This window comes from Grammomys surdaster, unplaced genomic scaffold, assembly GCF_004785775.1.
Source record: "Grammomys surdaster isolate TR1022 unplaced genomic scaffold, NIH_TR_1.0 129, whole genome shotgun sequence".
Lineage (NCBI taxonomy): Eukaryota > Metazoa > Chordata > Mammalia > Rodentia > Muridae > Grammomys > Grammomys surdaster.
In genome coordinates, this window is record NW_021604587.1 from 12,276,090 (window position 1) to 12,300,181 (window position 24,092).

Here is a 24,092-nt window from a genome sequence, read left to right on the forward strand (position 1 = left end):
GAGAGAGAGAGAGAGAGAGAGAGAGAGAGAGAGAGAGAGAGAGAGAGGCAAAGAGACAGACAGGCAGAGACAGACAGACAGACAGACAGACAAAGAGATAGACAGAGACAGGCAGAGACAGAGACTGACAGATGGACAGACAGACAGAGATAGAGAGAAATATTATGTTTCCAGTCATAGATTGGCACTGAAAATAGAAAGACAAAACCAACATCCCCCTGCAGTCCTTCCTCTAGTCCTATGCATCCATGGCTGTTCCATTTATAAAGTACTCCGTGCATATCAGCCACTGTGCTAAGCACCAGCCAAGTTGAGCAACAACCCTCTGAGGTAGAAAGGTGTGACCATTTGAGAGACAGAGCAGATTCTAAAACTCCTGTGTTGTTTGTGTCTGTGAGTATACTTGCTACTCAGTACTTCTAGAGGATCTGTCCTACAATCTCTGCCAACACTAGTCTCCATACCTGTTTGAATCCTTTCTATAAAGTGCTTATATTTAATTCATGCATGTTCTCCTATGCGTGATGCATCATTTCTAAATTGCTTAGAGTATCTACCACAGTGTAAATGCTATACATATATTTGTTGTATTACGTCATTTATAGAATCATAAGGACAAAAAGGTTTTATAGTGCATACTAATTTTAAAAACTATTTCCATAAATTTTTTTAGATTTAAAGGATATGTAACTCATGAATTCACAAGGCCTTCAACCTTATACATGTATCTATATGTATATAAGCAAGCAATGGCTGCCTACATTAATATGTATGTGTATATGTATACATATATGTATATTTATACAAGCAAGCAATGGCTGCCTACATTAATATTTTAGTATTTTTCTTATATTTTACTATTTAATTATCTTCTATTTGAAACAATACTATACATGTAGACTTATAGCTTTCTATTTTAACTTAATGTTTAATGTTAATAAAATTTTAGATAGTAAATTGTTGTATTTTAATATATCAAGCATATTTCTTCAACAGCCTCAAATTCTTCCATCATATATTATATAAATCATACTTATTAAACAACCTCTGATTTATATTGCTTTCAGAGTGATGTTCAGCTTCATGTTTTATAATTTTATTAGATTCATAAAGTGGGATGAGCAAGCCAAATGGCACATAAATATATATAGTTTTTTAAAAATTAATATATAGTATTTTCAGAAAACTACTATATTAGGCCCTTACCAATAATAATTCTCTATCATATTTACTGCCATCAGTACATGTTATATTATTTCTGCTGATCTCTCGTAGACATGGACATATCTTACTACTTTAATTAGAATTTTATTGCTAGTTGTCTGGCTTTATTTTTATGTATTTACATGCCATTTAATTCTTCCTTGAATCATATGTCCTTTGCTTTTCCATTAGAGTTATTTCATTTGTCTTATTGATGATAATAATAATTGTTATATCAGTTTTTGCATTCATTATATTGTATACATCAACTTTTTTATATTTATTGCCTATATATCAAATAGGAGCTCTAAAATAAGTAAGAAGACAGGAATGACTATGAAAAAAAACCAAAAATTTACAAAAAAAACCCTCAGAGTTTTGGGCTGTTGTCCCTTTGGTAACTTTATCAGCAATCAGGGTATAGATGATTTGACAGAGTGTCAGTCCACATCTCCAGAACAGTCTATGGATGCTTGAGACCTCTGATGTTCTGTTGGGAGCCTTCTCACTCCTCTTATTAAGGTACAGAAGTGAATTGGTCCATGGGCACTGCACAATGCTCTGAACTACATCTGAAACCTCATCAATGGAGGCTCCATGAGGACACAGTACCCTTCTTCATCTATAGTTCCCATAAAATGCTCAATTTCTTACATAAGCTCTGGAAGCCACACAGAGCTCCAGATCACTGGGCTTAAACATCTTCCCTGTATCCTGTTTCTGATTATTAGAGTGGGTTTTTTTCTAAATCACAGTACAAGAACAGACAGGCATAGCTTATCACTTTGCACAAATTCTGAGAATCAACTAGAAGTAGCTACAGGGTAATAATTCCCAGATACTCTTTCCAACAAGTAGGCATAATTTGGCCTTTTAAAAGCCCATAGCATATTTTTCTTATCATCTAAGTATGTTCTTTGTATTCAGCCCAATTCTTCCTCAGATCCATCCCAAGTAAACGGTGTCTCACAGTCCCTCTAATAGCTATTTATTTCTTGCTTTCAGTGCTACCCACTCAGCTTACTTCCAATCCGTGGTGGGTTTCTCCACAGTCGAGTATGTACAGTGATCTATGCAAGCCCTTTGGATATGCCTTATTGCATTTTTCCAAATGCCAAAGTAAACTTTATCTTTGACAAATTTTGTTGTATATCTTAAAGTCTTTCCTGCTCCCCTCTTCTAACTTTTCTGTGCCCTGTACACTCTTCTTATCTTTCCAATGTCTGTTTGGCTTGTCATTAAAGCAAATATACTACTCACTTAATTATTTTCACTGTCACTTACTATTGTTGATGCCTCTCTTCCACAGTATATCCCTGTGCTTTAAATTCCCCAGCATTCAGTGCGTCTCACTCATGTTATTTATATGGCCACCAGTGAAAACATACCCAGATTTCATCAGCAGAAAGTAAATATGTATCTTGCTCACTCATGCAGGTTGTGATAATGCGTGATTACCACCACGACAATGTAGTTGACATGTATAACAGCTACCTTGTTGGAGATGAGCTCTGGGTGGTCATGGAGTTTCTAGAAGGTGGTGCCTTGACAGACATCGTCACTCATACCAGGTAAGGCAAACCACAATAACTACCTCCATGATTTCTTCATAAATTATTACACTGTACACTCAGGGACTACATCCCCCTAGAGAGCTCATTACTAAATCATGTATACATAGGCCATTCATTAAATTAGCACCCATCCTACACTGTGAATTGACATACATTGACTCAATCTCAAAGCCTACTAGAATGCAGTTTTAGTTTAGGTTTCTCCTCCTGAGTTATCATGACATGTCTATATGCTAACTCCACCAAGACCACCTGAGGACAAAAGGGACAGGTAGAAGATCAAAATTTTATGTCACTATAATGTTAGGAAACAAAAATGTTACAATTCTAGTTGAATACAACTTCAGTGCCTACAGCATAAGAGTTCAGGGACATGAATTTGCACTAATTACACAAAAGCTAACAAATGTGGTCATTTTCTCTTGACTTATGTTGGGCCCGTAGAATGTTCAGCACCAGGATTAATATTCTGTAATAATCATGTCCCAGGAACTTCATTTCCTTTATTTGGAGATTTTCCTAGGTGAGTTTAGAGACATGCACAAGTTCCCCAGAATCCAAGAAAGCGTCATCTTTTGAGCATGAGAAAGCTGTACCTAAACCTGTCTTCATCCTTAAACGTTATTTCCTTTCTAGAATGAATGAAGAACAGATAGCTACTGTCTGCCTGTCAGTTTTGAAAGCTCTGTCCTACCTTCATAATCAAGGAGTGATTCACAGGGACATAAAGAGTGACTCCATTCTTTTGACAAGCGATGGACGGGTAAGGTGTTCATGTTGGGTTCCCTCTGGTTTAGTTTGTCAGCTTGCCTTTCATGGGCATTATTCTCTTAAGAACACTTTCTCACAATTCTAATTTTTGTTAGTCACACATCGCCCACTCCACTTCCCAGAACTTACAAAGAGGAAATTGCCTTTCCTCTGTGTCATCCTGTTACTCAGAATTACCAGTGACCTGAAATTGATGGAGAATTAGTATCCTCTACAATGAGAGTAGGAAGTAATGGAGACTATGGGAATTTCTTTTATCTTTCTACTGCATTCATTTTTTTGTTAAATGACTTTGGCTCTATCTAGTCTCTTCCTGTGAATATGCCTATCTTCAAATGTCCAAGTTCTTGGAAGAAACCAATGACCAATTCTTCTTGACTACTTTGAGGAGATTTTATTTAAAAAGATAGTTTGCCTATATGTAAACAGACATAGAAAGATCATAATAAACAAGCCATAAAGATGGGTATGGCATTCTGAAATAGACCATCATTGTTATTAACCAGTGCTGAAGAGGTTGTAAGGGTTAGGGCTGCTGGGCAGGAGCTCTGTACTTTGGTAAAAGCCAGGATATCATGAATTTGCAGAATGAAGCTTTAGAATAAATGCACCTCTCCACTCTGCTCCTTGCTTCCAGACTTCAGGAAGCCATCAACTTAGTCCCTGCATGCTGGTTTTAGAAGGCTCAAAGAAAGAAAGAGAAGACATCTAGATTTAAAAGGCAAAGATAAAACATTTATCAAACTATGTTTTGATATTAAGAGTTCTACATCCCTCATCAACATAATCCACACAGGAGATTTTGTTAAAGTAGTACAGAAGTCAACAGATTATAGGTTATGTGACCACCAAAGATGTGGCAAATTTGCATTCCAAGGAAGCTTTAGTGAGAAGAGTCTTGACACATAGACTCTCACTTCTCACTCTTTTGTAATTCTTCCCAGAGGAAATAAGCTTGGGATAAAGGAAAAAGGCATCTCTTCATGGTATCTGGCTTTTATAATCCAGAAACTTCAGGAAGACGGAAAATGTCCTTGTCACATCAGGATTTGCTGAAGAATTATCAGAAATGAGCTGGGAGAAACTACCCACTCATTTTGGCTCATCTTGTTTTCTTTTTAAAAGTTTAAGTTTTACTATAGATAAATTAGTAAATTTAGTAAAGTGGAGAGGAGAAGATGACTCATAATCCTATTATCTCTTTTCCCATATCCCTATGTATGTGCATATATGGTGTGTGATTTGAGGTTTCTGCATGAGCAGTTTTAATTACTGCTTTTGTCATCACTCCAGTTAACACTTTCTTAAAGGAGCAGCATAAGAACATGCATTAGTTTGCTATTTTTGTACAATAAACCACTCAAAACTAAGTGGCTTGAAACAATCAGCATGTATTTGTTTGAAAATGCACAGGTCAGTATTCCATGTTTCATCTGCTAAGATAGCTGGCCTCTCTGCTCCATATGCCACCTCTGTAGCCTCCGCACTGTGAACAGCCTGCAGGTCTCCATTGTCTACTTGTAGTTGCTGGTTTTCAACCAGGTTAGAGTATAGGTTCTCCAGACTCAGCTCTCTGGACATTCTTTGGCAAATTCGGAGGTGACATCAATATTATCTATCTGGCTGATGAATGTTATCACTCTACTCCATGTTGCAAGCCAGCCAATTAGAAGAAAGTGATGGAGACTGTCATCTACAGGCTGCTCACAAGCTGATGATGGTCTCTGTCCTGTTTGTAGCTAGCTGGCTTTCAGTGGGGGCAGAGTGCTAATGGGGCCATGTGTCTCCCATCTCCCTGTAGAGTAGCCCTGGATAATTCACATGTTGCATGTCCCACTGTTCCCAAAAGTATCAAGAGGGGCAATCCCTGATACAGATGCAATGCACACATGCATTGCAACCCTCACCTTATATCATCTTAGCCTAAGTAGGCCACACATTGACCCAATCCCAGTTTCAAGGAATGGAGAATAGACTATTCTCTTGTTTTCTTGCATGCACATAGGTATAATGTGTCTTTCATATTCCAATGTATTTGTGTGTACATGTTTGTGCATGCATGTGACAGCTTAAGTCTGATGACTGGAAATCTTTCTTAACTGCTTTCCCCTTTCATTGAGGCAAGGTCTCTCAATTGAACCCAGAGCTCACTGATATGACTAGTCTAGCTAACCAGCTTGCCCTATGGGATTCCCCATCTCCACCTTCCACATGTTGGAATTACAGGGAGGCTATCATGGTCACCCAGCATTTATAGGGGTTCTGTGGACCTTAACTATAGTCTTCAGACTTGTGGGACAAGTGCTTTAGTCTCCTAACCTATCCACCCCCATTAGCCTTCAACAGTTCTTCTTGATAAGATAAAGTACAAAGTCATACTACAGAGGGATGCAAGAGAGACTACATGTCGATACAGAAGAAGAAGTATAGGAAGAGGGCAAGAATCCTCTTCATATGACTCAGAAAGCACCTACATAAGGCCCCATGAACACAAAATACATGGAGCACAGAAGTGGTCCATGAATCAGCTCTAGGAATGGTATGTGAAGAAAAAAAAGTAGGACAGTTTCAACTCATGTGTCTGGAGGTTGGTCAAAGAGCTTCTTTTTTCTGGAAACATCTGATTGGAAGTCACTTGGGGGAGTAAAATCATAGGACGTTGTTTAATCAACTTAATTAAAGATTTTTACCTCTGTTTAATATACAAGATTATTAAACTACCCAGTTGATATTCTCAAAGGTACAACCTGTATCTCAATCATCCCTATACCTCTGTGTACTCAGAAGAGCCCACAAGAACAGAAGCATTGTGAATGTTCCTAGCCTTGGTGGTTTGTTCATATATTTATTTTCTGAACACTTATCAAATGCTAGGAAAATATAAGCCCTAAGAATGAACACAAAAAAGTACTTACTTCATTAAGCTACACATAGGATGGAAGAATGTCACTACAAACATATGGAAGTAATAAGTAAAATGCCAATTTTATTGATCCTTACCAGGGAAAATAGTTCTGTGGGTAAAGTGCTTGCTACATAAATATGAAGATATGGATCCAGATTGCCAGAACCCACATAAAAAGGCAGGCATGGTGATGCATCTTTGTAATCCCAGAATTGGGAGTGGAGATAGGAGGAACCGAACGAGGGGCTTGCTGGCCAGCCAGGCTAGCTAATTGGTAAGCCCCAGGTTCCATGAAAGACCCTGTTTTAAAAAATAAAGTGGAGAACATTAGAGAAGGCACCAAAGATTGACATCTAGCCTCCTCACTTGCACATGTAGGTGTATGAGACCTCTTTCCTCACACCTAGACCTACATCCCTACATTACAGACACAATGGAGAAATCAATTATTTTGACAAACATTAAACAATTATTTTGTTTAATGTGTGAGGATTTCCATAATTAACTTAAGCAAGCAAGGAGAAAGGCATAGTGATGCCAAAACTGTTACAGAAGCGGATCAGAGCAGGCTCCTGGATGCAGAAGCAGAAGGTTGGGATGGACAGAGCTTGTATTGTCAAGGTGGCAGGGTTCCGCAAAGAAGGAACCACCAGCATGGTGACTGGACCTTGTTTTTTGATATATTGCCCAAAATGTGCTCATTCCCCTCACAGAACACTACAGCATACTGGTTCCAATGGGCTTTTCAGTCTTGATCCAGGAAGGAATTGTTATTTTATTTTATTTTTATTTATTTATTTTTTGAGACAGGGTTTCTCTGTGTAGTCCTGGCTGTCCTGGAACTCACTCTGTAGACCAAGCTGGCCTTGAACTCAGAAATCCACCTGTCTCTGCCTCCCAAGTGCTGGGATTAAAGGTGTGCGCCACCACCACCCGTCAAGGAATGAATTTTTAAATAAGCATAAAGAGAAATGGATGGAGTGACAGAAACAAGCTGTATCACATGGTGAATGGCTTTTGCCAAACTGGAATAGAATTCATACACAAAACCAACAAATCAATTTATTGAAAGGGCATGCACAAAAGTGAGAATTATGATCAGTCTCTTCTTTTTTCACTATAAACTGATTCCCACATGTTAAAACTTGGGAGATTTCCCATAAACTTTTAAATATCCATAATCCTTGGAAAAAACTCAGCCTGGCAATATTGTCCCTGAATCTACACACGCCAGTAATGTAAATGTCATAAGAAGTGTGATCCCACGTAGCAGATCCTGCTAGAGCTCCACCCAGAGTTTTATGGAAACCCACCTCTCTTGATCAATAGCTACACCCTCAAATCTTCCTACCTGTATGTCTTTGAGGGGGGGGGGGCTTTTTCTGTCTACTTGGATAGGCCGAACTAGAACTTACAGAGAAGTACCATTCTCCCTCCCCAGAAGCAGCCCTGAAATATCCAGCAGTAGGGTATATGTATCCTGACTTACCTTGTGGGATGACTATGAAGGCTTTGTTCTATGGGGACTCTCAGAGATTCTTCACAGAGTAAACTCTTAGCTATCCACAGTTATCTCTTGCTTGGTAGCTAATTCCCAATCATCTATTTTTTCTTTCCATGTTACACTTATGTGTTTTGTTGCCAGGGTCTCTAATATCCCTCAGATAAGTGACCTGCCTGAATTCTTGCCTTGGAGTGTATTTCAGGAGAAAACACCAACTAACCAGGTGCTTATAGACAACGGAAAGAGTCTAGGCACATCTGCTTATATGACTTAAAAGAGGAACAAAGAATAAGTGACCACAGATCATCAACCAGTGTCATATGACCACTCTACCCCCTCACTACAATGTCACCAACGATGTGCTCTGGTCTATTGTCTCTGACTGCTCATTTAATGGATTAGTATTATTAGTTCTGGTCCCTTTGACATTTTTATCTCTTAAATAGCATTTTACAATTAACAGATGACTTAAAGATAATCACACAAAAGCAATGTTTAAATAAACAGAGATTTGGGCATATGAAATAATTTATTGTCTCTGAAACCTGTCATGATCTCCACATCCCTTTCCTGCTAGTTCTCAGGGGAAGAATATCTCAGTGTAGGAGGCAGGCATCACAGGAAGTCTTAGTATAAGCATCCAGCTTTCCTTTAATAGTGTGATAAAGCTTTAGGAAAGTAACTTTCAACTCTCTGTGCTCAGTCCAGTGGTATGAGAGGAAATGAGGACTCTGCCCCTCTGAGTTAATGTCTATGATCTTCTCCCTCTCCTCTTGGAGATGGTGACTGATGACATGGACTTTAAGCAATGCTGCTTTTTCTATCATCAAACTGGCTATTTCTATTCCTGATCTCAGGGTTTTGCTGTTGTCCCTTGCCATTGCTCTCAAGAAGGCAGAAGTTCTCAGACTTTAGTGAGCATCAAAAACCAGTAGAGGACATGAAAATAAAACCAATTTCCTGGATCCTGCCTCTAGAGTGATGATTTAATCAGGCTAAGTGGTACCCAGGAACCTTCATTACTAACAAACTACCAAACAATGCTGAAGTTACACACTTTAAGTGCTATTGCCTTGTAGAAAGCATCCAAGAAGTATTCACAAAGGAAACCATCTTTGGCCATAACCCAAAACATAAAACAAAGATGCAATCCCCCAGTTTATTCAATATATAAAACAGGAAATTTATAATTCATTTATAGATCTACAATTGTTCTGGAATGGACTTTCTTTTGACTCTACCTTGCATCTTTTTGTAGCCCATTTCCTGGATAGGATGTGTTGGAGATGGCTGGGTTACTAGGTTAGAGAACAGCTCCATGTGAATTCTAAACTCTGAGTTCCTTGGTGTGTTCTCTAGCACATTGCATCTCCCTTGGCTGGAGACAATGTGCTTCCTCCCATTATTTCAGCATAACTGCATTAAGGAGATGGGGTAGTTTGCTAATGGCCACACTATACAATTCCATCTAAAACAATCCTCAGCTTAGAGCTGTATGATTTGCTTCTAAGATCTGCCCACAGTGCTTTATTTTACTTATTACTTGAGTTCTCATCATCTACTTCAGATTTATTTGGACAAATGTTATGTGCAATTATGCTTTTTTAGAAAACTGTCTTTTATATGCTTGGATGAGTTAAAAAAATCATACAAAGGCACTTATAGTCTGCAGAAGAGTGAACCTAACTGCCAAGCATCTAGTTTCAATTCCTTAAGTTACATGTTTTGTCAGGGTAATAATTATTAGGATGCCAGATTTTAAAGGATTTCAGGTTTTTCATATGATCAAAGAGAAACGTACAATAAGATAATGAATGATATTAAAAAATACCAGTCCCCAAATGTTCAAAATGTTCCTTCTTAGTCATTCAAATTTCTGATATGTGTAGGCAAATGAAATATATTGCCAAAATAGTGATCATTAATCTTCATTCTATATGATACTAAGAAAATGCAATAGTATCCCTTCTTTAAGAAAAATGAAATTATAAACTTTAGAAACAACTAACATTACACCAGGTATATGCACTCAAAGGCACATAAGCACACACAAAACACATATATGTGCACAGAGAGACATTACAATGTCCTAAAGTTTGCCCACACTTCTGCAAAATATTTTACTTACTAGATTCTTTTTTGAATTTTCTATTTTAATTTAATCCATTGAATTTAAGCTATTTGAATAATTTAAAAATTGTCAGTCAAAATTGAACTGGATTATTATAAAGTGTAGCTGATATCATTAAAAATTCAGTCTTCTAGATTTAAATACTAGCTCACCCCTCTTGCCTCCTACCTCCCATCTTTCTTGCAGTATCCTCCAGGAGCATGAAGAATATGATATGTGGGTCCATAGGCTTAAGGAGATGTAACCCACCTTTTTATTCTTCTCTGGTACTTCCCTCAGTCAATCTAAATTATCCTGATACCTAGCCTTGCTCTGGGAATTAATTGGTCCATAGAGGTCTGAGCTGTGCAGGAGGGCACCTCTGCAGATTATCAAGTCTCTAGCCTCTTGCCCCAAGTGTTTAGAGTTCTTCTTTTGACTGGTCAAGAAATGTTCCCATTCTACCACTAAGATTTGATGAAATTTCTGGTTGTTTTGTCCAAATTGCGATGTGAGCAAGTCTATGCTACAGACAGTCTTGAATCATTTATAGGGAAAGTTGGAAATTATATACTAGAGAGGAGTAGGAGGCACAGCATAACCTCAGAAAGTCAAGGTATTAAGTCCATATTGAGTGGATGTTCTGATTGTTCTGTTGCTGTGACAAATACTATGACAAACAACTCAAGGCAGGAAATTGTTTTCTTGGCTTATGCTTGTACTTCCCAACTCATCACTGGGAAAGCTAGGGCTGAAGCTAAAGACAAGTCCACTGGGCAGTAGTCATGAAGGAACACTGCTTGTTGCACGCTCTTTGGCTTTGTCTCTCACAGGCTTATGCTTATCTATATTTCTTCCATAAACCAGGACCATCTGCTTAGGAATAGCACCCCCACAGTAGGCTGGACTCCCCTGAAACAATAAAGAGTCAAAACAGTTCCCCACAGGAGAGTGCACAGGCCAGTCTGGTCAAGGCAACTCCTCATTGGAGGCCACCCTCTCAGGTGACTCTAATTTGTTTCAAGTTGACAATAAAAGATAACTAGAACATGAAACATATGACTGCATACTAATATTTCCAAAGAAGGTTATATTCTAAGATATTAAACACACAATTTAATTAATAATAAATCAAACTTTAAAATAGATTTAAAAGATTTGGAGAATAAGGAGATAGCTTAGTATGTACCATGCCTGTGCAAACATGAGAACCTGTGTTCAGACCCTCAGCACCCCCATGTATAGCTACAAGCGTATAATCCTAACACTGCATGACAGAGACAGGAAGAGTCTAGCCAATTAGGGAAGTTCAAATTCAGTGTGAGTCTTTGTCTTGAAAGAGGGGAATAGGTAAAGAAACATACTACACATCGACCTCTGGTCTTCATGATTGTGCACACACAGGTGTATACACATACACACACACACACATACACACAAACACATGTCTTTTTATTATAAAAATTACAGTGGAGCTCTATGATTATAGTTGAAAATGCAGGGGGAAGTGTCTGCTGTCCTAGACAAATGCTGTAACACTTAACTAAACTCCTATTCAAAACTTCTCAGAGAGTGAAGGAAAGAATATCCAACACAAGTGGATAGAAAGAAGTAGGCCCTGAAATCAGAAGTCTAAGGAATAGAGCACAGCAAATATGTAGCAGAAGGAGAGCCAAGGGAAAGGCTGAGGGAAGCTCAGAAGAATATTGAGAACACCAAGAGATAATTTGTACCCCAAAACCAGAGTACACTTTTGATCCATAGCAATCTTAACTTCTGATGGCCATGCTTAACCATTGCTAATCAGTGGTTGAGTGCCCACTTTCTTGTACTCTATTGTCAATAACAAGGGTAAGTTGTCCATTACTGTTCTGTCTATAAGACCATCTGGAGTTCAGAGCAGGACATTATGACTAGGAACTGTGCCTTCCAGCAATAAACTGAGTCCTGGGCATTTAGAGTCTGTATATCAGCAGGTGTCTCACGGTGCAGTTTGTTCTGAAATATAGTCTCCAGAGCACCAGAGTTCTGTGCAAGAATTTTCAGAGCACTTTCATTATGTCAAAGATAAATAAGATAATATGCACACACGGTCCTTGGGCTAACAACCTTAAATGCCTGACAGCTGAGTGCTGACTCTCACCTTATATGCCTAGATTTACACCTGCATAGACATTCACATTGGCAACTTTGATGTCCATGGGCAAAGGAGCTAAGCAAAACGAGAAGGGGAACCTGGCACTGCAGTGTTAACTCAGCAACCTAGGCAACAGGAGGCCTTGCACTAATCGTAAATACAGATAAAGATGATGGGTACTTGAGTGATCTCATGGTCCATAAGGATCTAAATGTGTCCAACACCAAGAATCTGAACTGCAGCAACATGAATCACATTTCTACAGAGGACATCTACTCCATTACACAAAAGCATCTTTTGTAGTGTCATTGTGGGTTTGAAAAATATATTGTTTGGGATATACTTAACTTGCAAGGATTACCTGTGCTTGTTCTATAATTTCATGAGAGATAAAAGCTGCAAGAGTTCAAGACTGACAGGAAAGGTTATGGGAACTTCTTTACTGTCTCTGGGTCTCCATAATAAGTGTAAATGAATTGCTTTGTCCCTTTTTTCAGGCCTATGTAGATGTCTACTCCTAGTGGGTACTGCTTTCTAATTATCTCTTTACTACTTTGCTTCTCCTCTCAGATAAAGCTATCTGACTTTGGTTTCTGTGCTCAAGTTTCCAAAGAGGTGCCAAAGAGGAAGTCACTGGTGGGTACCCCATACTGGATGGCACCTGAGGTGATTTCCAGGCTACCTTATGGGACAGAGGTAAGTAGGTGGCAGCCATCAATTGGGGTCAGTGGACCCTAAGTTCTGCTCAGAAGCAGAGTGGTCCTGATTAGTGGGTCCAGGAGTTCAGGGACTTCTGACTCAGTTGATCTCCACCATTGGGGATCTACTGGCTCAAAGTAGGCTGTGACAGAAGGAACGTTGGTCCCACTGGGGACATCGCCATCTTCTTACACAGTGGCTTTCTCTGGAGTCTTACAGGAAAGTGGGAAGGGGATCATGAAGTCAGTAAAATGCTGGTCCCACACCCAGTAACAGGTTGTAAGGAAATATAACTGGAATGTTTCAGAAAGGGGAAAGAAGTGCAGAAAGTTCCACAAGTAATATTTGCATGTAATAGAAATATAATAAAAAATCATGTGTGTGTAATGAAACATTCAAAATACAGCCTAATTTCTATTTCTTCTAGAAAGGAAAGAAAACCTATTATGGGACAAGGCTTAGAATATGAAAATGAATGAGGGTTAAGCAGAGGCTTTCTAGGTAGGGGACAGTATGCACAGACACTCAGAGGCAAACAGATTTCCCATAGTGCTTCTGTGCACTGTGCTCTAGATGGCAATAAGCAAGTGGCTTGTACTGATGAGCAAAGAGTAGCACAACAAAGAAGCCAGGCTCTGTTCTCCTGCTCTTCTTCCTGTGATCCTGAATGAGGAGCTGGCTTGTTTCTTTCACTGTGGTCCCCAGAAATAAATTGTCAACAGCAGTCATTGCAAGAAGTAGAGGGAGGACGCACATAAAAATATAATAAGGACATCACAAGAGATGACTAGATGGGTTTACAGTGCCACTGTCCTAGCCTCCCTTCCTGTGGCCTGCCCATTCCTTACTCAGAACTGCTTGCCACTCCCTGCAAACAGCTTATAATGCAGGACTCTGTGTGGGGTCATTTAAAATAATAAAAAGCAGAAGAGGTAAGCCTCAAAGTGTGTGGGGAAGGAACTCTGTAAAACTCAGATTTGTAAAAGGATCAAAGTATACTCTATGCGGAATGAAGTAGCTTCTTAAAGTTTGCTTTAAACATGTCAAAGAGTTTTCTCAATTTCTTATGCTTAAATGCAACTTTCTTCTCTATTTTCATAATGTAAAAGTTTGTATATTTTTTCTTTTCTTTTTTATTCTGACCTGGTCAGCAGTTAATATAGAACTTAACAGGATAAAAATTAAAGCTCTAACTTGAGAATGGTAACATTTCATTTCTAATGAACTGGTAAGAACTTAACTATAGTCACCTTTGAAAAACACACAGGGCTTAGAAGGATGGATTATCCAACAGTTACGAGAACACACTGTTTTTGCAGAAGACCCAAGTTCAGCTTCTAATACCTACATCAGGCTGCTCTTAACTACCTGCAATCCCACTTCCAGAGACTCTGACATCCTCTTCTGGCCTCTGAAGGCAAACCACGTGCACGTGCATGCACCCCCCCACACACACACACATATTCCTTTAAGAAGAAGCATGTAAACAAATGACATTAGCAAAAAGAGTGAAATAGTTCAGCATGTAAAACTGTATCATAAAATTTGAAACTTTTAAAATTAATTTGTAACTAAGTATAGGTTTTCTGGGTTTCATGACACAATCAGAACTCCAGAATGTTCTCCACTCCGGACATAACTAGTGTACTGTGCTTAACAGGTGGACATCTGGTCCCTTGGGATAATGGTGATAGAGATGATTGATGGTGAGCCCCCCTATTTCAATGAGCCTCCTCTGCAGGCCATGAGGAGGATCCGGGACAGTTTACCTCCAAGAGTGAAGGACCTACACAAGGTAAGATTAGCTATTAGATCTTTCAGCCTCTCTGTTCATTTAAAGACAAGTATATCCCTTCTGCTGGCTCTAATTTGGTGTAAGTTTGGGACTTAGTCATCTAGATTCAAATCTATGTTTTGCTGTGCCTTTATTGGAAAGTGACTCCACACCTCTTACTACAAAGTTTTTCATCTATAAAAGGGATGTCATCAGCTTTTCTCTCAATGGCCCAGTAAGAGGTGAATTGAATACTCTAGTATGCCCTCACTGAGTAACTGGTACCTACTGGGGACATCTAAGTACTAGGACACATGTTGCAGCACATGCCTCAGATTTCTTGACTTTTGTAGGGTTTGCATTCTAAGTAGAAGAGAAGGTAATACAATTTATACAAACGGATTAAAAAATTCAGTGCATGCTATAAAAATGCCAAAGTACTGTGGTGAGATAGAATGTATAAGATGAAAGATAGGAGTTCCTTTCCTGTGAAAAAGGCAAGGAAGTCCTTTATGGAAAGATTTATCTGGGCCAAATGGAAAGAAGGCACTAGCCATGCAAAGATCTGGAAGAAAAATATCCCAGGCAGAAGGAGCATCAGATGCAAGGAGCTGAAGCCAAGGAAGAAGGCTTCTATGTTGCAGTAACATAGCAAGGAGACGAGGGTTGAACAGTTCAGAGAGAGATGGGTGGGAACTATATCACAAAGGGAGAGGAAGGGCATGCTCATATCAAGGACCAATGAGTATGGTTTTCACATGTTCCAAGACATAACAACTGGGACTAAGCCATTGCTCACGGTTGTTCCAAGAAATACCCTGCTAGCTCTCAGCTCCCTGGAAGACATTTCACAGTCAAGCCCAGCCTAGCCATACCTCCTTCCATCTGATTTATAACAGAAAAAACTCAAGGCTGCCTTTTACAGGGGAAGAATTTGGAGTGGTGGGAGTTCCCATTTCATCCCATCCCTTAATGAAAAGTACTCAGAAAACTGTTAGTATAGGTTGTGCAGAAGTGCAGTAAAAAGGAAACCATAATAAATCAATAAGAGTTTGAAACTTTTGCTGGTTTGGATTAAGATTAATCAGTAAAATTTAACTAAAAATGAATTGTGTGAAAATAACCTCATACCCAGTAGAAATGACTGCTATAGAATACACAAAGATATATTTATTCTCAATGTTTAATAGCTGGCAAAATCCCAGGCTTGTTTTCAAAGAATAAATAATCTATGGAATAATTAGACAGAGAATGCTACACAAAAATAAAAATGGTGAAACAAATGAAGAATTAATCTCATAAATGCAACATTGAGTGAAAATAAGCCAATGAAAATTAACAGTATACAACAGATATATATTTATGTATATATAATACATTTATAATAATGTATTTACATATTATATATGCACATATATGTATATATGTCTATGCATGTACAAAACTATATATGTATTACATACATATATTTATGTTAAACCCATATATTATATACATACATAATTGCATGTTATACATATATATAATTCTGTACAAAAAGTAAAGGCAGATAAAGCTGTCATATCCTATTAGCAGTAAGATACTCATTACTTTTTGTTGGGCTATAGGTAATGGCAAGAAAAGAAGCCTGAGGCACCCTCTTAGAGTGGTAAAAATGTTGTAGGTCTCAATAGAGATAAAGAATGAGCATGTGTCAAAATGTGCTAAAGTCAATCAGGACATTAATTTAGTGGTGCTCATCTCCAAGTACCTAAGAGAGACATCAGAAAAGTCAACTTTCCAAAAACTAAAGGGAAGTGTCCATGTCAACCAACCAGACAGAAATTCATTTCTCTCTGTTAAGAAAGCAGTGGCCCCACTGAGTACTATTTCATAATCTTAGTTAATTTTGTCACACATACAACTAGGATATATATAATCCTGATACAACAATTGCTGCCATTTCTTTTCATCATTATTTTATTTATTAAATAGTTACTCTATCCTTTACCGTCTTTATTTAAAACTTTGATAGCAATCACAATGATGATGTATCTTTTTCTTCTATATCTTTCTCTTTAATTTCATATATTTGAAGTCATCAGTGATGCTATTTGGAGCATCATTTCAGGACAGTGGGCTGGCCATCTTTTTTAGTTCTCACTATGATGTCTATTTCTTTTTGCAGGTTTCTTCCATGCTCCGAGGATTCCTAGATCTTATGTTGGTGAGGGAACCCTCTCAAAGAGCCACAGCTCAAGAACTCCTTGGACATCCATTCTTAAAAATGGCAGGTCCGCCATCTTGCATCGTTCCCCTCATGAGACAATACAGGCATCACTGAGAGGACTCACATAGGATGCAAAGCTAGACAAAGACATAAGAATGATTCAGGAGAACATGAGGAAGCCCACAGAACATGCGAAGACCTGTGCATTCTAAACCAGCTGATTGGTGGGACAGTGTGATGACCTGACCGGCAGGGTTTGACAGACCAGGGCATCTTCTAGTGTCTTAAATAATGGGCATCTCTCCACTGACAGCTGGCATGGTCATTTGGAGCATGGCTTTAATAAGTCATTATTATACATTTTCAGCCCTTCTTCCAGTGAATCAGAAGGACTCAGTACAAACTCCGTTACGATATATCCTAGCCACATGCAGGGTACCACATAGGATTTTCTATTGAAAGAATACTTTTCTGGCAAAAATAAAAGATAAAGAAAGGAAGAAAAGAAAATAAAAAGCACTTTTTTTCTTAATGGTAGCAGTGTAATGTATTTTGCAATGAATTTGTAATTTTTCTGTACGATAGTTTTGATAATTTATAGTACTTTGATGTCACGTAGCCATTGTCTCAGTTGAAGTAATACTTGTTTACTAGCAGGCGTTTGAACAAAGCCTTTCCTACTTTTTTATCCCTTTCAGAGAACCAACGATTCTTTAGGAACTTTGAATACTAAATGACCCTCAGTCACCGTCAGCTTTAGCAGAATATCTTTCTTATCTTAACAAGTGTCTTATGTAGTGGAAGAAGACTTAAGAGGGATGGTGATGGTGCGGACACTTCACTTAACCCAACCAAATATAAGGAAATAAAATTTGAGCCACAGAATCACCAAACAATTCCTTGAGATAATGCTAAGTATTTTGAAAAATCACATTTTCCTTCAAGGATTTTGGTAACACACCATTTTTTTTAGAGCAAGATATTTCCCTTGATGCTCACCTTCAAACAGGCATGGCATCCTCAGTGGCCAAATTTCCCTCCCAGGGAGTAATTTTAGTGCTGGGATCTTTGGACTCAGATCCACAGATAGAATGTTTTGGTGAGACCATGGAAATATCAGGCTCACAAAGAGAGAATGAACCAAGGCAAGTTGTTTGGTTTTGTCCGTCACTGTTTCTGAGACTCTGTATGCTAGCACACCAAACTCTTGTCTGTATTTACCTTCATGCCACAGTATTAATCACTGTTATTCATGTATTGTGCTGAAAGTCTGAACGGATGATAGAGGATGAATTAGCAAGGGGGTACTTTATACCAAGTATGGTCTAACTTCAGTGGTGACCATGTTATAATGTGTTATGACATAAAGAGAGTTGTGCTGCTGTCTCGATCTTCCTGAATGTTGATAAAAATGAATGACTACTACAATACATTTTGTGTTGCTTGTTGGATGAATTTGCATGTTAACTGTAGGCCAATATAGATTTGCCTTTAAAACTCTGGAAGCGCTACATAGTCATCATTAGTTTCTATTAATAATGCATCAGACAAAAGCCATTTGTTACCAAACTGGAAAGCCAGAGGCTTTACTTAATGACTTTGCATACTGTAACAAATATGAAAATACATTTGTGAAGATACTCTGGTTGCTCTAAGCATAATTAAGAATTTTTTGTAATTAATAGGTTGATAATTATTTATTATAGTTTAAAAGGAAAAAAGGCATAAAATGACCTTCTGCTGATTAGCTGTTCAGTTTTTCCCCAAACTGGAAATGCTTTACAATAAATAGAATCTAGAACTTTGTTTTTTTTTTAAGACACAGAAGATCAATGTTTTATGAAAACTGTTAAGGTCTTAATATAAATATGTAAGAATAACAGCAATCTCAATCCCCCAAATGGCAATCCTAAAATGTCACAAAACAGAGTGTCATAATTCAGTCAGGACTATGTAGGAGAGGAAAGAAGAGTCAATCAGAATCACTTTTAACCAGAATCAACATTTAAAAATTCATTGCAAAATCTGCAGAAATAGCAGATTTTGGACTCATACAACTTTCGACAGTGTAATGGAAATTTTTTCTGTAATTTTCTTATCATTGGGCATTTTTTTACAGTATTCGGTGAGTTTACTAAATGTTACTGTAGCTTAAAGGAATCTGTGAGCAGTAAGCATTGGCAGAAGCTGCACCACAAATAAAGTAAGTGTTTGCCTTTTTCCCACCGTGCTATTGGAGAGACTTTTGTTCTGAGTTTGTCTTATTGAGTAAATAGGGATGGTGTGTTATGATCTCAGGGGTGCAAATGAATTGGTTTATATGTAACATCATGATGTGTCAAACTGAAGATAAATATCACTACCCCCTGCAAACTACCAATTGTGTAAGAATGTGATATAGATACACTACTTAGAAAAGAATATTAAATTCAGAGAAACCAGGTTCACAGAAAACCAGATGGAGAAGTTAAGACCTCCATCTTATCCCAAGAAAGTTGAGCTGATATGAGGCACTTTTTACCAATGAATTCACTAAAAAGTCTTAGCTAGAGAAGGAGCTCTCTTACTCTGGAAGAGAATTCTGTCTCTTCATCACTATATTAAGCCCTTGAAGTTGAATAAAAATGATTGTGTCAAAGAGCCCACTTCTTGTCTAGAAATTTTAGATAGTGACTTTCATGAAATGAACTGAGACAGAAAGATGAGGGAAGGCAAGTTCACTGTATGTCAAGGAAGAGAAAGATGGCAGCAACCTTCTACAGACAAGCCCTCGGGCTTTGCTGCTAAGAAAATAGGCATTATGTTTTTCTCAGCTGTGTCTGATTGAGCATGGAGAAGAACCAAGGAACATGTTAAACTACTTTTAAAATGTAATGAAGACCAGAGAGATGACCCAGTAGTAAGGATACTTGCCGCCAGGACTGGTGACCTGAGTGACACTCCTGGAGCCAAATGGTACAAAGAGAGAACTGACTCTGGTAAGTTGTCCTTTGGCACGTGTACACACACACACACACACACACACACACACACACACACACACTAAACACACACAATATGTGTTGGAGGGAAATATGTCTTCTTTTCTGCAAGAAAAGAGATCAAGGTGACACTGAAACTGAACCCTAAACAAGTGGATCATCTACAGAGCATCTCTTGTAAACAACAGTGGCTCGAGCCTTCAGGCAAAACCAAAATCAGTTTAGGTAATCTTCCCTCCTTCTTTTCAAAAGCATATCACATTAGGCATATGAACAGAAAGTTGCCTCCATAAGAGTCGCCATAGACTTGGCCATGTCACAGTCTGAGACCCTATGATGTGGGGGAGATATAGGAGAAAGAGGGACTAGAATATCATATTGTATACCCTGCCATGCCTCCTGATGCTGCCTCTTTCTTTCATACAAAGTCACTCAGTTCAAAGGGAGATGTGTTGGTTTTAAATTGTCATGAAATTGACTCTTTGAAAGCTATAGTAGGTGAACGGAATTGGACATAATTATGGATGGGTTCCTGTTACCCACCTGGAAGAACATTCACTGGCAATTACTAAAAGTAAAACAAAATAATTCCATGAAGCTAACATAACAGAGTCAGACTCCTTGGTCAATTTAATAAAAAAAAATAGATAATGAGATTTCTGAGAAAGACGGATTGTATCTGGATTAGATATCAAATATATAAACAGGAAAAATTTAGTGAAACAGACAACATGCAGCATAAATAGAATGAATATACAAAGAAGACTATCATTGTAAGCATGCTAATTGATGTTTTCATTTTTAGATTATACTATTTGAGTGTGGGTTATATAAAAAATAAAACCTGAAAACAAACATTTAAAAACAAATTATTTACTTGTGCCCTTGTTACCCTGGAAAACTTCCTACCAGAATGAAGATTCAGAGAAAAGCAAACATGATATAACAATTTCCTTTCAATTGAAACATTTTCTCCGGAAGTAGGAAGCAAAATTTATAAGACACAGGAAATTTGTAAGACTTATAAAACTCATAAGACTTATAAAACTCATAAGACTTATTGGTGAGCCAATATCAATATTGGGTGGAGCATTTTGGTGAGGCCCCTGTCTGAAATAAACTCACAATTTCTTGAAGACACAGTCAGGTGGAATTGCTTTTGTCTGCAGTCAGTTCCCTGTCTGAGGAAAATAGATACTTGTTCATCTCTCCCTAGAAATGTCAGGCAATGTGATGAGAGCCCAAACAAGGACCAACAGGTTTGGAAAGGCAGCTGAGTGACTTCTGTGATTGGTGATAAGACATGCAACTGAGGGTGACTCGTCCAAATAAAGGTGAAACATCCATAAGGATAATTCCGTCACAACTACCTTTCCTGTTGCCCTCCTAAGTATGGGCAAAGTCTACCATTGTCCTGATAGCCTTCTGAGTTCAGTGTAATGTGGCAGAGTCCTTTTACTAGCAAGACTTCTCCTTCTCTGACCTTGTCTGGGGATCATGGAATTCAAGTAGCCTCTACCTGTAGAATGTCACCTTAGTCTTAGGGAGAAATATAGGCTCAGCTTCCTTTCTCCTGATAAGACCCTGTTTGGCAAGCACCTATGATTTGCTGGAATGCCTCCCCATGCTAATGAGGCATCTCAGTACCTTAGCCTTCAGACAATGACATTTGCCTACTCTGGACATTCCTACTGCCTTTTCCCAAAAACTATACAGCCCTTGATTCACTCCAAATAAAGTTGATCCGTCCCCCCAAAATGGTCCCTGTGTGTCATTATTACTGCTCATGTTCACAGACTGTCCAAAACCCTGTTTGTCAACTTTGTTTCCTCATGGGCCAGTGGCCAACAATGCCAGCAAGAAGAGAGACCCACACTTTTCCTGTGTGGTATGGGATGCTCTCACTTCTTGTTAGCAGTTCTGTGGTTTCTGTTGTGAGTGGTAAGACATATAACCAAGGCCAAGCTATATGAAGGTGGAGCATCCTTGAGAGTGCAAGGGTAATAGTAGGCAATTTAATCTGCATAACTTTTTCAACCTTCTGCATATATGTTGTATGTCTCTGTAAATGTGATCTGCCACATGACTATAAGGACTCTCTAAATACGGCTGGTAGAGGATATAGTGCAGTCCCTGAAAGTAGAACATAGAGAGTAGAATTAAAAGCAAGCCATGGAGATAGTTTCATGGTCTTTGCTGTGGACACAGTAAGTCATACAACTGAGAGTCAACTATATCACTTATAAAATATTTCCTCAAGTAAGGAAAAAAATTACAATAGAAAAATAAATGTAGATGCTGTCCTTGGCCTTAGTTTCTGATTTGGTAGGAAATGTAAGGAAAAATGAGAGGGTGAAATGGCAGTGATAGCTTGTCATTTCTTACAGCTGGTAGGATATAAAAGAAAAAGATCACAAAAAGACCTATGCTATGCCATTGAGTCCTTCCTTAGACCCAAGAACTTAGGTTGTGTGAGAGGAATCAGTGAAGGAGAAGAGAACTAGGTAGAAGTAATGGAACATAGCCTGCAGGTCTGATTTTAAAGGAAAATGTGTGATAATCAGGAGATACTGAGCATCCAAATGTCTTCATTTAGAAAAGACTTTTAAACAACACTTAATAAAAAGAGTTTCTCACAGCCTGGCTTATGAGGTTGTGCTACAAGGAAATAAACAGTGATCTTTAAAATGATAAAAACTATATAATCTAAGACAGCATGCAGGAAATCAATCCCTCATGGACTGGCTCATACAAAGCATTAGGGACACTTGACTATCATCACTTATGGCTTATGAATAACAGGTAGTGGAAGATTATATATAAAGAACAAGCATTACTGAAGTGGGCACATTCTAATGATATTTGATACTTATTGCACCATGTTTGACAAGACCGTGATGCTCACAGGGAAGTTAACAAATTTTAGCAAAGACCTTGGGGCTGGTTTGGGATTTGGTGACTTTACTGAGCCCCATGATGGAATGTGATGTTTATGGGGTAGGAGAGGCTCAGGTGTAAATTGGGTTAATAAGTTGCCAAAGCATTCAAGTGAAAAATGACGAGAATGTGGGGAACAGATAATGAATTGTATCTGTGTCACTCAAAATTCAATGTGGTGAAATATCTGTTGACCCAAAGTTTCTAGAGAAAAACTGACACAAGGCCAAATTCAGTGATATCAGGGCTATGGGGGGGGGGAGGTTAAAGACTGAGCAACAGTTCACCAAAGGAGTAAAACAGGAATGGGCTACAGAAAGATCGATGCAAAAAGATCAAGTTTGCCTTGGAGAGAAGCAGTTATCCTCCTGAAGTATGATGTGTGCAGAGTTTGCAGAAAGTATAAGGGCAGTAGAAATTGGTCACCTAACCTAGCATTCCTTCAGCAGTCAGATGTCATCAGTGGAGAGGTACCAGCCACTGTTCACCAAGATTCCTATAAGTAACCTTCATAAACTCATTGGTTCAGCAAGGTATCCTTTGCCCTGTCACTAGTACCATATCATTTGCTCATATCTTACCAGGGAAGAATTTTTGTTTGCTTAGTCTTTTATTGTTGTTGCTTTGTTTCTTTTTTTTGTTTTTTTTTGTTTTTGTTGTTGTTTGTTTTCATTTTTGTTTTGAAACAGTGTCTATCTATGTAGTCCTAGTTGTCTTGGAACTTGCTATATATACCAAGCTGACTTGAACTCAGAGGGATCTTATTACCTCTGCTTCCTGAGTACTGGAATTAATGGCATGTGCTACTATACTCAGCCTGTTCACATCTTACTAGGAAAAGCCACACAACACAATATCACAAAGGTGGGATAAATGAATAACCATTGTGGGCAATCTTCTAAATCTCATTGAAGAGCTGAAAGACACTTTGAAATTATCCTTCAAAGATGAGAGTGTGAGGGTACTTATCCACCATCTCTAATACTTTGTTAGTTGACATTTGTCCCTAGAGCATCATGCCCAGACATTGCAGTTTACTCTGTACTTGGGTACTACAGCTATTCAAGAGAGGTGCAAGAGACTGTTGGAACTGTAAACAAATAACCTCCAGGAAGGACAAAGGAACACTGATGGACTTCTGATACTGTCTTCTTCATAAATACATCTAATTAAGGACAAAACACAGAGTTGAGGAAGTCTGTGAGTTGCTGATAGCTAAATGAAAATATGCATAGGTACTTCATCCTGAAAGGTTTGCTCATAGGGCAAATGCTTTGATAGTTATGTA

General features: G+C 38.4%; 1 protein-coding gene across 1 annotated transcript in view; it reads left to right on the forward strand.

The window, feature by feature from the left end:
* Positions 1-17,000, forward strand: part of Pak5 (p21 (RAC1) activated kinase 5) — a 90,626-nt gene extending 73,626 nt beyond the window's left edge. Inside the window, exons 4-8 of the mRNA XM_028756324.1 lie at positions 2,641-2,774; positions 3,414-3,540; positions 12,775-12,900; positions 14,564-14,698; positions 16,845-17,000. Of these exons, the coding sequence (XP_028612157.1) occupies positions 2,641-2,774; positions 3,414-3,540; positions 12,775-12,900; positions 14,564-14,698; positions 16,845-17,000 (678 nt within the window). The remainder of the gene's footprint in view (positions 1-2,640; positions 2,775-3,413; positions 3,541-12,774; positions 12,901-14,563; positions 14,699-16,844) is intronic.
* The last annotated feature ends 7,092 nt before the right edge of the window (positions 17,001-24,092 follow it).